The sequence below is a fragment of the Scyliorhinus canicula genome, chromosome 28 (assembly GCF_902713615.1).
Source record: "Scyliorhinus canicula chromosome 28, sScyCan1.1, whole genome shotgun sequence".
Lineage (NCBI taxonomy): Eukaryota > Metazoa > Chordata > Chondrichthyes > Carcharhiniformes > Scyliorhinidae > Scyliorhinus > Scyliorhinus canicula.
In genome coordinates, this window is record NC_052173.1 from 5,459,716 (window position 1) to 5,479,369 (window position 19,654).

Consider the following 19,654-nt stretch of genomic DNA (forward strand, 5'->3'; position numbering starts at 1 on the left):
CTGGCTGGGGTTTGACAGGGTGGATACTGAGAGATTGTTTCCCCCTGGCTGGGGTGTGACAGGGTGGATACTGAGAGATTGTTTCCCCCTGGCTGGGGTTTGACAGGGTGGATACTGAGAGATTGTTTCCCCCTGGCTGGGGTTTGACAGGGTGGATACTGAGAGATTGTTTCCCCCTGGCTGGGGTGTGACAGGGTGGATACTGAGAGATTGTTTCCCCCTGGCTGGGGTTTGACAGGGTAGATACTGAGAGATTGTTTCCCCCTGGCTGGGGTTTGACAGGGTGGATACTGAGAGATTGTTTCCCCCTGGCTGGGGTTTGACAGGGTGGATACTGAGAGACTGTTTCTCCCTGGCTGGGGTTTGACAGGGTGGATACTGAGAGATTGTTTCCCCCCTGGCTGGGGTTTGACAGGGTGGATACTGAGAGATTGTTTCCCCCTGGCTGGGGTTTGACAGGGTGGATACTGAGAGATTGTTTCCCCCCCCCTGGCTGGGGTTTGACAGGGTGGATACTGAGAGATTGTTTCCCCCTGGCTGGGGTTTGACAGGGTCGATACTGAGAGATTGTTTCCCTCCTGGCTGGGGTTTGACAGGGTGGATACTGAAAGATTGTTTCCCCCCTGGCTGGGGTTTGACAGGGTGGGTACTGAGAGATTGTTTCCCCCCTGGCTGGGGTTTGACAGGGTGGATACTGAGAGATTGCTTCCCCCCCTGGCTGGGGTTTGACAGGGTGGATACTGAGAGATTGTTTCCCCCCTGGCTGGGGTTTGACAGGGTGGATACTGAAAGATTGTTTCCTCCTGGCTGGGGAATCTACAACATGGGGGTCACAGTCTCGGGATAAGAGGTCGGCCATTTTGGATTGAGATGAGAAATTTCTTCACTCAGAATTCTTTGGAATTCTCCACCCCAGAGGATTGTGGGTGCCCCATCGCGTAATAGATTTAAGGCCGAGATGGACAGAGTTTTGGAAGGGATAAAGGGGGCGGGGGGGGAATGTGGAGTTGAGGTAGAAGATCATCCCCGATCATATTGAATGGCGGACCAGGCCCGACAGGCTGAAGTGTCCATTCCTGCTCCAATATCTTTCGTTCTTCTGACATGCCAGCTCTCTTGAGCAATCTCGTCAGTACTATTCCTCCCGTTCAATCCTCATAGTCCTGCAAGTTTATTTCCCTCTCGTGACCATCAAATTTCCTTTTAAAATATCATAGGCCTTGAGTTTTAGGTCATTATCACTTGCTATTTTTAAAAAAAAAGGTCTTCCTCAAATTTCCCCTGTATCTCCTGCCCAAAACCTTAGATCTGTGTATGCGCCCACCCTCCCCATTGCCGCCGCCCTAATCTTTGGACCATCAGCCAATGGGAACAACTTTTCTTTGACCTTATCTAAACCTGTCGGAATCTTGTTCACCTCTATCAAATCTCCCCTCAATCTCCTTCACTCCAAGGAGAACAATCGCAGCTTCTCCAACCCTAACCTTGGAGCTAAAATCCCTTCATCCCTGGAATGGTTCTGGTAAATCTCCCTCTGCACCCTCTCGAGAATCCTCACATCCTTCCAAAAGTGCAGTGAGGAGAGCCGGATTCGGTACTCGACTTCTGACCTGACCAGAATTTTGTAAAGGTTCAGCATAGCCTCCCTGCATTTGTGCTCAATACCACTATTTCTGAAACCCAAGATTCCAAATGCTTTGCTAACGTCTCTCTCAATATGTCCCTGTCATCTCCAAAGATCTATTCACATGTACCCCCAGGTCCCTCCATCCATGCACGCTCTTTAGAGCTGTGTCATTAAGTCTGCATCGTATCTCCTTGACCCTTCTGTCAAACTGTATCACCTCACACTTCTCTGTATTAAATTGTATCTACCACTTGTCTGCCCATTCTGCGAATCCATCTATGTCCTGCTATATCTTCCTTGCCGTTCCTTCCACCTCCAATATCCAAGTCATTTATATATATATTACATGTTAAAACAGTGCTCCCAACACTATCCCTTGGAGAGCAACCCTCCAGTCTGAAATTTTTATTTTTTTTTAACAAATTGAGATTACCCAATTATTTTTTCCAATTAAGGGGCAATTTAGTGTGGCCAATCCACCTACTCTGCACATCTTTGGGTTGTGGGGGCGAGACCCACGCAGACACGGTGAGAATGTGCAAACTCCACACGGACAGTGACCCAGAGCCGGGATCGAACCTGGGACCTCAGCGCTGTGAGGCAGCAGTGCTAACCACTAGGCCACCGTGCTGCCGCTCCAGTCTGAAAAATAACCATTTATCATGGCTTGCTGTTTTCTGTCGTTAAGCCAATTTTATATCAAAGCTGACGCTAACTCTGCTATTGCATGATTATCAATTTTGTTAACCAGTCTTTTCTGGACTATTTTGTCAAAATACTTTCTCAAATTTCAACATCCATCGCGTTCCTTTCAACAGCCTTCTCTGTTACTTCATCCAGAAATGCAATCAGATGAGTCAAAGGCCTTTTACAAATCAGTGCTGGCTCTTAATTAACTCAAACCTCTCCTGATTATTCCTTTTCAAATCTTACCCATCACTGATGTTAAATTAGCTAGCTTGTAGTCACTAGGAATGTCCCTTTCCTGAATTTGCCGCTCTCCAATTTCCTCACGCCTCTCCCAAACCTGGGGAATATTGGAAGTTTGGAAAGTCCTTCCGTTGTCTTTACTCCCACTTCCTTTAGCAACCTGGAATGCAAGCCACCTGGACCAGGTGATTTACCCACTTGCATTTTCCAGAGTGTAAGAATAGTACTTGATATTACATGGCTGACAATATATTACGATCCATTGGGTAGGCTCAAAACCCAACTATTTTTCTCCTATCTCCCTTTGCTCGCATACCCTGCCTTGCATCATTCTAGGTTTGAGAGGCAATGTGTCCTTCCAGTTTTCCATTAACGCAGCTTTGAATCTCCAAGAGGCTCGCAAAAGACCCTGGGAAGGGTCTTGGCGTGGCACTCTTTCTCTCCCACAATCCTTCAGGGCACAGTGAAGACCTGGAGCTCAATGTGTGGCAAATCACAGGAGGATTTTTTTCCAATTAAGGGGCAATTTAGCGTGGCCAATCTATCTACCCTGCACATCTTTGGGTTGTGGGGGTGAGACCCATCCAGACACGGGGAGAATGTGCAAACTCCACACGGACAGTGACCCGGGGCCGGGATTCGAGCTGGGTCCTTGGTGCCGTGAGGCAGCAGTGCTAACCGCTGCGTCACCGTGCTGCCCAAATCACAGCAGTTAACCCACAGCGCGCCAAACTGTTCACATTGCTCCACCTCGGTATCCGCCTTATTGAGTCGGTCTCTTATTTTACAGGTCAATCTAACAGTAACTTTGGGAACCTTTGACGTGGCGGCAGAAGTCGATGAGGTGACAATCGAAGGTGCCGGGGAGATGCACCTGTCTCTCTCGAGTTCTCAAGCGGACAATCTCAACCGCCAGCTGCAGTTTGTCACCTACACCAACACCGTCTTCAACCCCAACACGGCCGACACAGGTACGTTATCTGAGTCACACAGTAACGTGACGGGGGGGGGGGCTAAGTAACGATGTTGCACAAACTAAAGCACAGGGGCGAATGTAGGACTAGTGCGATGATCATTAGTTTGGTTTATCTGCTGTGACATTGTTTCCAGGTGCAGTATAGCCTGGAGCATGGTTAAGCTAGAACTGCTGTGTTTAATGTGGCCTGCCTCTTCAAGAGAAGTGCTTAGGTGGGGAAGTGATTTAAGTAGGCATGTTCTGAGCAAAGAGAAGATCAACGTGGCTTATAAATCCTTGGGTCCTGCCCTTAGGGAGAGGCTAGCATATTGAGTTTAGATATGTATAAAGGTTTTGATGTGTTAGGCAGGTTGGTTCGATGTGGACTGCACTCGATGCAGGGAAGTTAGCAACAGACGTCTAACACTGGAGAAGATCCAACACTGTTTTATTCAACTATAGAACTGCTATACATATTCAGCTATGGGTTGACACTATACTGATCTGGCTGGAGACCCAGTAGTAGCCTGACCAGACTTACTAGCTACCACATGGTGTTTGCACTTGCTAGCTCGTGGACTCTGACTGTCTCAGTGGCTGGGTCCCGAGAGAGCGGGAAACCTCGTCCCTCTGGCTTTATAGTGGTAGTGTCCTGTCTGGTGATTGGCTGCACTGTGTTGTATGCTTACTGGTCATCCTGTGTGTCAATCACTGCCTGTCTGCATCTCATTATATACAGGAGTGGATATTATGACATCTCCCCCCTTTTTTGTTAGTTAAATAAATACTGAGGTATGTATACCTATATATATATATATATATGCCTGACTATATACAAACGGTGCTTGAACAAACGTATATACATGGGACGATGTTGATAGTGCAGATACATGGCAAACGAAGCAATATTTACAAAGGTTAAATTGATGAATTCAGTCACAAAATTTACAAAAGTTCAGTCTACAGATTCAGTCTTTGTGGTGGGTGACGAATTCTTGTCGATCGCCGCAGAGATGGATCAGGAGCCGCCTGCACGTGGATAGGTGGGATCGCTGCCATCGCGGTGGTTGCGTGGGCCGGCAGGATCGCTGGCAGATCGGTGGCCTCGTGGCAGGGTACGCCCTGAGGAAGTATGATGGCCGGCGGAGCACTGCGGTCAGGTAGCGGGCGTGGAATTCTTCGCAATGCCTGTCTGTTGTGCCGTAGCAGGGAGCCATCAGCCATGCGGACCAGGAATGACCTTGGGGAAACTTGTTTGACAACAACAGCTGTGGCTGACCAGCCGTCCTCAGGCAACTGGACGCCAACATGATTGGCTGGAGCCAGCTCGGGTAGATCCGTGGCATGAGCATCATATGTGGCCTTCTGTTGGGCCTGTGACTGCTGCTTTTTTTTGTAAAACCGTGAGGTGGTCAAGGTCTGGAACATGGATGGCTGGAACTGTGGTCCTCAGAGTGCGATTCATGAGCATCTGCGCTGGAGACTGCCCAGTGGACAGTGGGGTTGCCCTGTATGCCAGCATTGCCAGGTTGAAGTCGGAGCCTGAGCCTGCAGCTTTACACAGCAACCGCTTGACAATATGGACCCCTTTCTCGGCCTTCCCGTTTGATTGCGGGTAGTGGGGATTGGGGGTAATGTGACGGAAGTTGTAGGACTGTGCAAAATCAGACCATTCCTGGCTGTAAAAGCATGGACCTTTGTCCCTCATTACCATGAGCGGTATCCCGTGCCTGGCGAACGTTTCTTTGCAGGGTTTGATGACCGCCTTCGACGTGAGGTCGGACAGTTTCACCACCTCTGGGTAACTGGAGAAGTAGTCAACCAGGAGGACATAGTCACGCCCCTTGACGTGGAACAGGTCTACACCTACTTTAGACCACGGCGAGGTCACGATCTCGTGCTGTTGCAGTGTTTCCTTGGGCTGAGCTGGTTGAAACTTCTGACAGGTGGGGCAGTTGAGGAGCGTGTTGGCAATGTCCTGGTTAATGCCCGGCCAATAAACCGCCCCCCGAGCTCTGCGTCGGCATTTCCAGACTCCAAGGTGACCCTCATGGAGTTGACACAGCACCATAGCCCGCATGCTCGGAGGAATAACGATCCTGTCGAGTTTCAGAAGGATTCCTCCACAACCGTCAGCTCGTCTTTCACGTTGAAGAATTGGGGACATTGTCCCTTCTGCCAGCCATGGGTAAGGTGCTGCATCACACGCTGCAGTAGAGGATCCTTGGCCGTTTCCTCATGAATTTGGACCACCCGTTCGTCAGAGGCTGGGAGGTTGGTGGCACACAATTGCATTTGCGCTTCTATGTGGCAGATGAAGTCACCTTGTTCAAACGGTGTGGTGATGGACCGGGATAGGGCATCTGCAATGATCAGCTCTTTGCCTGGCGTGTAGACAAGTTCGAAGTCATAGCGGCGGAGTTGAAGAAGAATTCGCTGTAACCGAGGTGTCATGTCATTTAAATCCTTCTGGATTATGTGGACTAGAGGCCTGCGGTCCGTTTCCACCGTGAATTTCGGCAGGCCGCAAACATAGTCATAAAACTTCACTATTCTTGTCAGGAGACCCAGATACTCCTTTTTGATCTGGGCATACCGTTGCTCAGTGGGCATCATGGCCCTGGAGGCATATGCCACTGGAGCCCAGGACGAGGAGCCATCTCACTGGATGAGCACCGCCCCAATGCCGTCCTGGCTTGCATCAGTTGATATCTTAGTTTCCTTGGTTGGGTCGAAGAACACTAGAACCGGGGCTGTGGTGAGCTTTGCCTTCAGCTCACGCCATTCCGCTTCATGTGTAGGCAGCCACTGGAATTCCGTTGACTTCTTGACGAGATGGCGGAGGTCCGTGGTGTGGGATGCCATATTGGGAATGAATTTCCTGAGAAAGTTGACCATCCTGAGGAAGTGGAGGATCGCCTTCTTGTCCTCCGGGGTCTTCGTGGCGTTGATCGCCAAGACCTTGTCGGCATCTGGCCGCACGCCCTGCTGTGAGATGTGGTCACCAAGAAACTTAATATCCGATTGACCAAATGAGCACTTGGCCCTGTTGAGCTGGAGACCATGTTCATGAATTCTTTGGAAGACCTGCTTGAGGCGAGCGATGTGTTCCTGGGGTGTTGTGGACCAGATAATCACGTCGTCCACGTATACTCGCACCCCCTCGATCCGCTCCATCATCTGCTCCATGATGCGGTGAAACACTTCGGAGGCAGATATGATGGCGAAAGGCATGTGGTTGTAGCAGTAGCGACTGAACGTGCACAGCTTGTGACTGGACGCGTCCAGCTTAGTAAAGAATTTGGCATGAGCCATCTCACTGGTCAACTCTTCATGTTTTGGTATTGGGTAGTGCTCCCGCATGATGTTGCGATTCAGGTCTTTGGGATCAATGCAAATGCGGAGTTCCCCTGATGGCTTCTTTACGCAGACCATGGAGCTGACCCAGTCTGTTGGCTCTGTGACCTTCGAGATGATGCCCTGGTCTTGGAGGTCCTGCAGTTGCTTTTTCAGACAATCCTTGAGGGGCGCTGGCACCCGGCGTGGTGCATGAATTACAGGGGTGGCGTTCGGCTTGAGCAGGATTTTATATCGGTATGGGAGCGTGCCCATTCCATCAAATACGCTGTGGTACTGCGTGAAATGTCCTCTTATGTCGGCTTGCAAATTTCCATCAGGCGAGGCCGTCGCCGGTGACGATGACATGTTGTGGACTCGCTGAACCAGGTTCAGGAGCTTGCAGGCGCGAGCACCGAGCAGGGACGCCCTGTCAGGCCTGACGATTTCAAACCGCAGTGTTGCCTTGATCGCCTTATTGGATACCCCTAGTTGACACGAGCCACTGGCAGCTATGGCATTGCCATTGTAGTCAAGGAGCTGGCAGGCCGGTGAAAGAATGCTTGGTCTGGCGTGGATGGTGTCGTGGTCGGATTGTGAGATGAGGTTCGCAGACGCGCCGTGTCCAGTTTAAATCGGATGCGAGCCTAGTTAACTGTGAGGACAGCACACCGCTCGTCGTCTGGATCCACACTGAGGATCGAAAGGCGGGTTGCAGGTGCAGTGGAGACCAGCTCGCGTGTGGTTATGATGCCCACCCGATATGGAGACTTGAGGCAGTCAGCATCAGGGTCCGTTGGGCTGTCGTGATCGGAATCTGGCATGCCTTGCTGTATTGAGCGCACACTTGTGCGCTGCAGCTGGGACCGCTGGCTGCTGAGCGGTGGAGCAGATCTGCAAAGGGCTGCGTAGTGGCCAAGCTTGCCACACTGGAGACATCGGCGTCCTTTTGCCTGGCATTGCCGCTTTAAGTGGGTGGAGCCACAATTCGGACACGTCATGACACTGACGTCAGCGCGTTCCGTGCGCCTTCGCGAATGCGCAGTGCGGTCGGTCGACGTACGCACCTGCACAGTCTGGTCGTCGGTCTCCTCGTCCACTCGGTCATGGCGCGCATGCGCAGCAATCCAGGAAAAGCGCACGAAACGGCCACTCTCCTTGATGCTCAGGCCCTGCATCTGTGCGATGGCCTGCACCCTTTCTGCCTCATGGGAGGCCAGCTTTGCAGTTTCTGCCGCCCTGATGTGGGAGTAACGATTCTTGGCATGCTCATGGACAACGCACGCCTCGATAGTGACAGGGAGGGTCAACTGTTTGATTTTAAGGAACTGCTGCAGCAGGGAGTCGGAGTGGACCCCGAAAACGATCTGATCCCGGATCATGGAATCATAGTTACATGACTGCACTAGGATGTGGAGATGGGTCAAGAAGGACTGAAAAGGTTCATCCTTACCCTGAAGCCTCTGCTGGAAGATGTACCGTTCAAAGCTCTCATTCACCTCAATGTCGCAGTGGCTGTCGAATTTTAGCAGGACTGTTTTGAATTTTGTTTTGTCTTCGCCATTGGCGAACGTAAGGGAGTTGTAGATTATGGATGGCGTAATCCTCCGCAGTGGAGAGAAATAGCACAATCTTCCTGGCATCCGATGCTGCCTCAAGGTCGGATACCTCGATGTACAAGAGGAACTTTGGCTTGAAGAGTTTCCAGTTGGCGGTGAGGTTGCCGGAGATGCGGAGTTGTGGAGGAGGCTGGATGTTTTCCATTTCGCTGGATGGCTGCTTGCTGGTCAATGCTGATTCACTCGAGGTAGGTCCGTCAATATCAGGAACACTCTGGTACCATGATGTGTCAGGCAGGCTGGTTCAATGTGGACTGTTAGGGAAGTTAGAAACAGACGTCTAACACTGGAGAAGATCCAACACTGTTTTATTCAACTATAGAACTGCTATACATATTCAGCTATGGGTTGACACTATACTGATCTGACTGGAGACCCAGTAGTAGCCTGACCAGACTTACTAGCTACCACATGGTGTTTGCACTTGCTAGCTCGTGGACTCTTACTGTCTCAGTGGCTGGGTCCCGAGAGAGTGGGAAACCTAGTGCCCTCTGGCTTTATAGTGGCCGTGTCATAGAACATAGAACATAGAACAGTACAGCACAGAACAGGCCCTTCGGCCCTCGATGTTGTGCCGAGCCATGATCACCCTACTCAAACCCACGTATCCACCCCATACCCGTAACCCAACAACCCCCCCCCCCCCCCCCCTTTAACCTTACTTTTATTAGGACACTACGGGCAATTTAGCATGGCCAATCCACCTAACCCGCACATCTTTGGACTGTGGGAGGAAACCGGAGCACCCGGAGGAAACCCACGCACACATGGGGAGGACGTGCAGACTCCACACAGACAGTGACCCAGCCGGGAATCGAACCTGGGACCCTGGAGCTGTGAAGCATTTATGCTAACCACCATGCTACCCTGCTGCCTGTCTAGTGATTGGCTGCACTGTGCTGTGTGCTTACTGGTCATCCTGTGTGTCAATCACTGCCTGTCTGCATCTCATTATATACAGGAGTGGATATTATGACAGGTTCCTCTCCTTTTTCATAAGGTGTAGTGTCTGAGGTGCACTGGTGCATGTTAGATTTGTTTTGCTCAGGGACAGTTGGAGAGTCTGTGCTGCATCCCGTGTACAATTTATAGCACAGAAACAATCTCATTTAGCCTGTGCTGTTCCTCGCGTTCCACACTAGCCTCCTCTCATTCTATATCACCACGTCCTCCGATCCCTCGCTCCCTCATCTCCTTATCTGGCTACTCTGTGCAATCCACCTCAAATACTCCCTGCGGCAGCAAATTCCACTTTCAAACGGCACCATTAAGTAAAGGAGTTTTTCCTGAATTTCCTGTTGGAATTGGTGGCAACTGTCTTCTGTATCTGACCCAGTTTTGGGAAGATAATTTTGACCAAAAAAGATCCAATTCCAGTTAGTTCCACTGCACTCGAGAATGATTTCCCCAGGGAGGTTCCGCGGGGAATTCCCTGGTGACGCAGGAGTGGAGGAGGCCGGATATTAAATAAAACAGCACGTCGTGGCCTGCATCTTGAAGAACGTCCGAAAGCTGTGTACCCAAGTGGCTGCTGGGAAATGTAGCCTGCTACCTTCAGTCTCCCTCAGCGGACAATGACGGGGATTAGCAAACCCAATGGATTCCAGATTGTAGCTTCTCGCATAGGCACCAGTCCCCATTGGAACCCGCCAATATGGGCAAATACTGTTATCGGCTATTGAGGTAAGTTTCATTATCTCTAGTCAATTTTGTCATGTGCCTTGACGTTATGAAGAATCCACTAATAAGGTCGGTAGAGAATCCAAAATGGCGACCAGAAGAATTTGCAGACGATATTCTCAGTGATTGGATTGAAACCCCGGGCGGGATTGAAACCCTGGGCGGGATTCTATCAGGCCGCGCCGGGCTGGAGAATCGCCAGTGCGGGCGCGAAACGCTCGACGCCACCCCGACGCCTGTCCCCCGATTCTCAGAATCGCTGCTCCTGGGGGCATGTTGACGCCGTCGTGAAACGCGATGGCGTTTACGACGGCGTCTACGCTTAGCCTCAGGATCAGAAAATCCTGCCCCCCATTCCTTTATTACGAGGTTCTACTAATTGTTTATGCATGGCGACACGTTCTCGTATGTCCTTTTGTGATTTGTTCTTGGACGTTTATCTGGCTGCTGCCCCCACACTTTATTGGTTTGGGCTTTATTGCTGCTTTATGTGGAAGGAATTTGAGCCAAGTGTTGTTAATTGTACATGAATTGTGTCTCCTTGCACAGAGGTGGTAGGCATTAATGTGGGATTTACTTGTGCTCCAATGGATGGAAACTGTGGTTCATGGGCCATGAGGTGCATGTTTGGATCGTGTATCTCTGCAAATAAACACTTATAGAAGTCCGTAAAGGATTGGCACCTGTTCTATCCTTCACCACCTGGCTTTCGGGGAAAAAAGAACATGGTGGCAGCCGATGGTTGTCTCAATGTGAATGTAGGAAACTAAGAAATCTTTCTTCTAACAGCTAAAATCCTAGTGGCCATTGTGGAAAAATGGCGGAAAGCAAGTGTAAATTGTTGGGGTCTGATCACCCTCCGATGTTCTCGGAGTATGAACTATATGATCAGTGGAAGAATGAAGTGGCTATGCGGACGTGGCTTACATTCTCACCCAAGAGGAAACAAGGTATGGCCTTTGGCATTGTCACTTCCTATCTGACGTACATTATTTTGTGAACTGGATACCTATCCCGTTGGATGGAGATGATTTGCTAAATGTCTTATGAGTCAGGATTTGAAAGATTTGGGGAAATGGTCACCAGTTGCATGGAAGGATGTGTCATGAACTCAAACAGATTTGTACAAAAGATAGACAATTACGCTTTGGGATCTCCGGGTTGATCGTAGCTATTAAATTACTCGATTGCGCAAAGGTGTCTTGTCTGCACGGGCAACTAGTTCCAACAGGTTTCAGCTTTCTGACAGGGAGGCCCTGTTGCAGCAGAAGCCTGACGCCTTAAAATTCCTGGGGAAGTAGTCATTTACTTTAGTCTTTGGGGTGAAAATTAGACATTGCCATGGCTGATGTGTTAGGCAGGCTGGTTCGATGTGGACTGCACTTGATGCAGGGAAGTTAGAAACAGACGTCTAACACTGGAGAAAATCCAACACTGTTTTATTCAACGATAGAATCGATACACATGTTCAGCTGTGGGTCAACACTACTGAACTGACAGGAGACCTTGTATTAGCCTGACCAGACTTACTAGCTACCACATGGTGTTTGCACTGGCTAGCTCGTGGACTCTGACTGTCTCAGTGGTTGGGTCCAGAGAGAGCGGGAATCATAGAATTTACAGTGCAGAAGGAGGCCATTCGGCCCATCGAGTCTGCACCGGCTCCTGGAAAGAGCACCCTACCCAAGGTCAACACCTCCACCCTATCCCCATAACCCAGTAACCCCACCCAACACTAAGGGCAATTTATCATGGCCAATCCACCTACCCTGCACATCTTTGGACTGTGGGAGGAAACCGGAGCACCCGGAGGAAACCCACGCACACACGGGGAGGATGTGCAGACTCCGCACAGACAGTGACCCAAGCCGGAATCGAACCTGGGACCCTGGAGCTGTGAAGCAATTGTGCTAACCACAATGCTACCGTGCTGCCCTAAACCTAGTGCCCTCTGGCTTTATAATGTCCTGTCTGGTGATTGGCTGCACTGTGCTGTGTGCTTACTGGTCATCCTGTGTGTCAATCACTGCCTGTCTGCATCTCATTATATACAGGAGTGGATAATATGACAATGGTGACGCAAAGATTTTGAAATATTCCAGAGGCCAACACACCGAAAGGATTAAAAACGGGCAGAATGATGATGAAACGCACCTTGACGAGATCTGTTTTGTGCAGCAGAAGGCGGGATTGTATCAGAAATAATATAGTGAAGGAGTTTCAGGAATGCCCAAGGACCGGGTATGATTCGAGGTGTGGTTAACTGCCCATCGAAGACATTCCTCGAAATGACACACGACAAAGGCAATTCTGAGGAACCGCACGAAGAGGGGTTGAACCTGATTTGCAGTGTGTTGGAACCAACAATTCTACGGACACGTGCTTGTAGGATTAGAATAGCGGTTTTAATATACTCACAACAGAGCCAGCCTGTTAGCCATTGAACTTTCCGTGAACTGGCTGGCTGACCCTGTGGCACTGATCTTTATACAGCAGCTCCCGGGGGAGGAGTCCTGGGCAGAGCCAAGGGAGAAGCCCCGTACAACTCGAGCATTCCCAGAGCTACTTCCCCTGGTGGTCAGGTAGTGCAACTGCACTTACAATATAGACACTTGCATATACAGATTACAATCCGGTGTGAATCACATTCACCACACAGTGGTCACCAGTTGTGATTCCTTGTGAAACAGCTGGAGCTGTTTTGTCTGTACTTGATGCAGTCTCCAGCGAGCTATTGAGTGAACCTTTGATGAAAAAGGCACGAGTGAAACTTGACATGACGCGTGATGAATTATTTTTGGAAGGTCAGTGGAGCTGCAGCTTACCCAGTCAGGATATTAATTGTATCCTGTGAACAACACCTAATGTTTCCCATGAGAGACTTAGAAAAGTGTTACTTCTTTTTAAAAATCATTTTTTCTGGGATGTGGGCATCGCGGCTGGCGAGGCCAGCATTTGTTGCCCACCCCTAATTGCCCCTTGAGACGCTGCTGCTGACTAGCCATACTTCGCACCTCAGGCAATTCTCCGGCAGGCGTGGCACCGCCTTCGATTCTGGCCGGCTGGGAGAATGGCGGGACGGTGTCGCGCAAAGAATCGGCGCAAACGCCGATTCTCCCAAACGGCGCGGCATGGGAGAATCCCGCCGTCGGTCTTCCCGCAATAATGTACAGTGGAGACAAAATGGTGGAGAAATGGGTAGGGACCGGGTTTGGGGCACCAGCTCATTTCCTGGCTGATCATGAAGGTGAATTTGCCAGTGGCAAGTTCCGAGACACGTGTGACAACACAAATCTGGTGATTGTGACTATCAAAGCTGGGCACTCTTTCAGCAATGGACTCTGAAAGGAATTGTTCAGAGCTCGATGGAATGCTGCATAAAATCTTCGCAGATCGACCAAACTGCAGGTCGATAACCATCCCATGGGTGGCTCACGTTTCGATTTCACTCCAGATGCTTGAAGGCTATTCCGTCAATTAGTCTATTGACAAAATGCCTTCTATGCTGTGTGATCGTCTTCCTGGCTCTCGAAGATTCTGCTATTAGTGCATTCTTGAATACTTGGCATGTAGAGAGAAGGGTATTCTTCAAGGTTGTGTTCTCCGAGTGCATTAAGGCATTTTGTAAGACCAACTAGAAGCAGAGGACACAATCTCAGACTAAAGGGATGATCCTTTAAAACAGAGATGAAGAGGAATTTCTTCAGCCAGAGGGTGGTGAATCTGTGGAACTCTTTGCCGCAGAAGGCTGTGGAGGCCAAATCACTGAGTGTCTTTAAGACAGAGATAGATAGGTTATTGATTAATAAGGGGATCAGGGGTTGGGGGAGAAGGCAGGAGAATGGGGATGAGTAAAGTATCAGCCACGATTGAATGGCGGAGCAGACTCGATGGGCCGAGTGGCCTAATTCTGCTCATCTGTCTTATGGTCTTATCTGAGGCAGAATTTTAATTGGGCGATTTGGTGTATTGTGAAAAAGGGGTCATGAGGAATAGGAAATCTTTGCTAGGATAACAGAGCATGATGGTAAGACACTACTTAACAAACGTGACAATCAAACATTAATTCCTCACCGTTAATCAGAATTAATTCCAAAACCCTTGTGAATGTGAGTGTTTACGAGACATAGAACATAGAACATAGAACAGTACAGCACAGAACAGGCCCTTCGTCTCTCGATGTTGTGCCGAGCCATGATCACCCCACTCAAACCCACGTATCCACCCTATACCTGTAAACCAATATGGTGGTTAGCATCAATGCTTCACAGCTCCAGGGTCCCAGGTTCGATTCCCGGCTGGGTCACTGTCTGTGTGGAGTCTGCACGTCCTCCCCGTGTGTGCGTGGGTTTCCTCCGGGTGCTCCGGTTTCCTCCCACAGTCCAAAGATGTGCGGGTTATGTGGATTGGCCATGCTAAATTGCCCGTAGTGTAAGGTTAATGGGGGGATTGTTGGGTTACGGGTATACGGGTTACGTGGGTTTAAGTAGGGTGATCATTGCTCGGCACAACATCGAGGGCTGAAGGGCCTGTTCTGTGCTGTACTGTTCTATGTTCTATGTTCTAGACAATGAAATAAAAGGCCAGAAGCAGAAATACTTGTGATAATGAAGTTTTGCTGGCTACGAATAAACTTCAGGCCAAACTAATAAGAAGCAAAATAAAGGGCGGCAGATACTTGCTGAGAGTTTGGAGTTTATTCTCGGTACCAGATAAGGGTGAAGCAGATTTGCCTCCACTTCTTGCATCAACTAAAGCGAGGCAAATTGTGACAAGTTTTAAAGAGAGACTGGCGATGCAGATATTGTGGATTCGCCCCCAGTGGGAGAAGTAATATTGAAAATCTTTTTGCTCTGGGTGGCGCACTGCTGCCTCACGGCGCCGAGGTCCCAGGTTCGATCCCGGCTCTGGGTCACTGTCTGTGTGGAGTTTGCACATTCTCCCCGTGTCTGCGTGGGTTTCACCCCCCACAACCCAAAGATGTCCAGGGTAGGTGGATTGGCCACGCTAAATTGCCCCTGAATTGGAAAATATAATTGGGTACTCTAAATTTGTAAAACAAAAAAGTCTTTTTGCTCTTTTTTTTGTCTGCATTTTCATGGGAGCGTAGATCAGTCAACGCAAAAGCCACGGGCGGGATTGTCTAGGCAACGCACCACATATTTCACAGCAGAGAGAAGTAACTCTGAAACTACCCAAAGAAGCAGCAGACGGAACAGGGAAACGAAACAACTGTGCCTGTGACCAGCATGATGCTTCCGGGATCTGTGGATTTTCCAGTCAGATCTGGCTTCCTGAAAATTAAAGCAGATCGCACAATGTTTTATTGGTTTTATCATGAAAGATAATTTTAAGGCATCATGATGATGCATGTTGATGATTGGTTGGATTATAGCTTTTTAGAAATGTGTTAAGAGTAGGGAAGCATTTAGTTGGGACATCCTTTTAAACACATTTGGACGTGATATTAAGCAAAATAGTTTGAAATAACTTTAAATCAACAATCCTATTGAGAGTGTGTTACTTCCAGCCTTATTGTGTAAGTCACAGAAAGCTAAGATAGCTACAGAAACGACAGAGCTACTGCGAAGTATTCGTTAGTCATTTGGACTGGTTGGCCTCTCGGAGTAGACCAGTTGCGAGTTTAGACCAGTTGCTAGTTTTGATGTATGGGTTAAGTACGAAGATACACGGTAGCATTGTGGATAGCACAATGGCTTCACAGCTCCAGGGTCCCAGGTTCGATTCCCGGCTTGGGTCACTGTCTGTGCGGAGTCTGCACGTCCTCCCCGTGTGTGCGTGGGTTTCCTCTGGGTGCTCCGGTTTCACCCCACAGTCCAAAGATGTGCAGGTTAGGTGGATTGGCCATGATAAATTGCCCTTAGTGTCCAAAATTGCCCTTAGTGTTGGGTGGGGTTACTGGGTTATGGGGATAGGGTGGAGGTGTTGACCTTGGGTAGGGTGCTCTTTCCAAGAGCCGGTGCAGACTCGATGGGCTGAATGGCCTCCTTCTGCACTGTAAATTCTATGATCTTGTGGAGGCATTGGATCGGGAATTCTATTTGGCAAATATTTTAGATGAGATTCTGTACAAGGTGGACATTAGGTTTAGTATACCCGTTGGACGTTAGTTCAATACTTGTTCATTGTGGGGATAATGTACACAAAAATGTGTGAGGGAGATGAGGTTAGGTTGACATTAGTTTGAAACAAGTGCCGGCAAGAAAGAAAATTCCTCAAGTTAAATGGATGGATGCAAGTCCATCCTTGCCCTGAGTAGAAGTGTGAGGAATCCATGAATTTCTTTGCAACTAATACTGAGGTGGCTTGATCAACTGTCTGTGCTGTGTCTCTCCCTTCCTCCAGCCCATCTGGCCTAACTTCCAATAATACTAACCCCTACTGAGCTGCTATCTTTCTCTAGCTTCTATCTATTTCTCCATATGCCCTCTCTAAGCTCATCCGGCCCACAACATCCACATCGCGTTTCTTCGTGGATACGGAGAGATTGTTTCCCCCTGGCTGGGGTTTGACAGGGTGGATACTGAGAGATTGTTTCCCCCTGGCTGGGGTTTGACAGGGTGGATACTGAGAGATTGTTTCCCCCTGGCTGGGGTTTGACAGGGTGGATACTGAGAGATTGTTTCCCCCTGGCTGGGGTTTGACAGGGTGGATACTGAGAGATTGTTTCCCCCTGGCTGGGGTTTGACAGGGTGGATACTGAGAGATTGTTTCCCCCTGGCTGGGGTGTGACAGGGTGGATACTGAGAGATTGTTTCCCCCCTGGCTGGGGTTTGACAGGGTGGATACTGAGAGATTGTTTCCCCCCTGGCTGGGGTTTGACAGGGTGGATACTGAGAGATTGTTTCCCCCCCCTGGCTGGGGTTTGACAGGGTGGATACTGAGAGATTGTTTCCCCCCTGGCTGGGGTTTGACAGGGTGGATACTGAGAGATTGTTTCCTCCTGGCTGGGGTTTGACAGGGTGGATACTAAGAGATTGTTTCCCCCTGGCTGGGGTTTGACAGGGTGGATACTGAGAGATTGTTTCCCCCTGGCTGGGGTTTGACAGGGTGGATACTGAGAGATTGTTTCCCCCTGGCTGGGGTTTGACAGGGTGGATACTGAGAGATTGTTTCCCCCCTGGCTGGGGTTTGACAGGGTGGATACTGAGAGATTGTTTCCCCCTGGCTGGGGTTTGACAGGGTGGATACTGAGAGATTGTTTCCCCCTGGCTGGGGTTTGACAGGGTGGATACTGAGAGATTGTTTCCCCCTGGCTGGGGTTTGACAGGGTGGATACTGAGAGATTGTTTCCCCCTGGCTGGGGTTTGACAGGGTGGATACTGAGAGATTGTTTCCCCCTGGCTGGGGTTTGACAGGGTGGATACTGAGAGATTGTTTCCCCCTGGCTGGGGTTTGACAGGGTGGATACTGAGAGATTGTTTCCCCCTGGTTGGGGTTTGACAGGGTGGATACTGAGAGATTGTTTCCCCCCTGGCTGGGGTTTGACAGGGTGGATACTGAGAGATTGTTTCCCCCCCTGGCTGGGGTTTGACAGGGTGGATACTGAGAGATTGTTTCCCCCTGGCTGGGGTTTGACAGGGGGGATACTGAGAGATTGTTTCCCCCTGGCTGGGGTTTGACAGGGTGGGTACTGAGAGATTGTTTCCCCCTGGCTGGGGTTTGACAGGGTAGATACTGAGAGATTGTTTCCCCCTGGCTGGGGTTTGACAGGGTGGATACTGAGAGATTGTTTCCCCCTGGCTGGGGTTTGACAGGGTGGATACTGAGAGATTGTTTCCCCCTGGTTGGGGTTTGACAGGGTGGATACTGAGAGATTGTTTCCCCCCCTGGCTGGGGTTTGACAGGGTGGATACTGAGAGATTGTTTCCCCCCTGGCTGGGGTTTGACACGGTGGATACTGAGAGATTGTTTCCTCCTGGCTGGGGTTTGACAGGGTGGATACTGAGAGATTGTTTCCCCCTGGCTGGGGTTTGACAGGGTGGATACTGAGAGATTGTTTCCCCCTGGCTGGGGTTTGACAGGGTGGATACTGAGAGATTGTTTCCCCCCCCTGGCTGGGGTTTGACAGGGTGGATACTGAGAGATTGTTTCCCCCTGGCTGGGGTTTGACAGGGTGGATACTGAGAGATTCTTTCCCCCTGGCTGGGGTTTGACAGGGTGGGTACTGAGAGATTGTTTCCCACCCTGGATGGGGTTTGACAGGGTGGGTACTGAGAGATTGTTCCCCCCCTCCTGGCTGGGGTTTGACAGGGTGGATACTGAGAGATTGTTTCCCCCTGGCAGGGGTTTGACAGGGTGGACACTGAGAGACTGTTTCCCCCTGGCTGGGGTTTGACAGGGTGGATACTGAGAGATTGTTTCCCCCTGGCTGGGGTTTGACAGGGTGGATACTGAGAGATTGTTTCCCCCTGGCTGGGGTTTGACAGGGTGGATACTGAGATATTGTTTCCCCCTGGCTGGGGTTTGACAGGGTGGGTACTGAGAGATTGTTTCCCCCTGGCTGGGGTTTGACAGGGTGGATACTGAGAGATTGTTTCCCTTTGGCTGGGTTTTGACAGGGTGGGTACTGAGAGATTGTTTCCCCCTGGCTGGTGTTTGACAGGGTGGATACTGAGAGATTGTTTCCCCCTGGCTGGGGTTTGACAGGGTGGATACTGAGAGATTGTTTCCCCCTGGCTGGGATTTGACAGGGTGGATACTGTGAGATTGTTTCCCCCTGGCTGGGGTTTGACAGGGTGGCTACTGAGAGATTGTTTCCCCCTGGCTGGGGTTTGACAGGGTGGATACTGAGAGATTGTTTCCCCCTGGCTGGGGTTTGACAGGGTGGATACTGTGAGATTGTTTCCCCCTGGCTGGGGTTTGACAGGGTGGATACTGAGAGATTGTTTCCCCCTGGCTGGGGTTTGACAGGGTGGCTACTGAGAGATTGTTTCCCCCTGGCTGGGGTTTGACAGGGTGGATACTGAGAGATTGTTTCCAGTGGCTGGGGTTTGACAAGGAGGATACTGAGAGATTGTTTCCCAGTGGCTGGGGTTGACAAGGTGGATACTGAGAGATTGTTTCCCCCCCTGGCTGGGGTTTGACAGGGTGGATGCTGAGAGATTGTTTTCCCCTTGCTGGGGTTTGACAGGGTGGATACTGAGAGATTGTTTCCCCTTGCTGGGGTTTGACAGGGTGGGTACTGAGAGATTGTTTCCCACCCTGGATGGGGTTTGACAGGGTGGGTACTGAGAGATTGTTCCTCCCCTCCTGGCTGGGGTTTGACAGGGTGGATACTGAGAGATTGTTTCCCCCCTGGCTGGGGTTTGACAGAGTGGATACTGTGAGATTGTTTCCCCCTGGCTGGGGTTTGACAGGGTGGATACTGAGAGATTGTTTCCCCCTGGCTGGGGTGTGACAGGGTGGATACTGAGAGATTGTTTCCCCCCCTGGCTGGGGTTTGACAGGGTGGATACTGAGAGATTGTTTCCCCCCTGGCTGGGT

The 19,654-nt window shown here is 50.1% G+C and overlaps 1 protein-coding gene across 1 annotated transcript in view; it reads left to right on the plus strand.

The window, feature by feature from the left end:
* The window catches only part of LOC119958083 (beta-1,4 N-acetylgalactosaminyltransferase 1-like), a 161,707-nt gene that overhangs the window by 78,601 nt on the left and 63,452 nt on the right, over positions 1 to 19,654 (plus strand). Inside the window, exons 6-7 of the mRNA XM_038786310.1 lie at positions 3,348 to 3,528; positions 10,937 to 11,097. Of these exons, the coding sequence (XP_038642238.1) occupies positions 3,348 to 3,528; positions 10,937 to 11,097 (342 nt within the window). The remainder of the gene's footprint in view (positions 1 to 3,347; positions 3,529 to 10,936; positions 11,098 to 19,654) is intronic.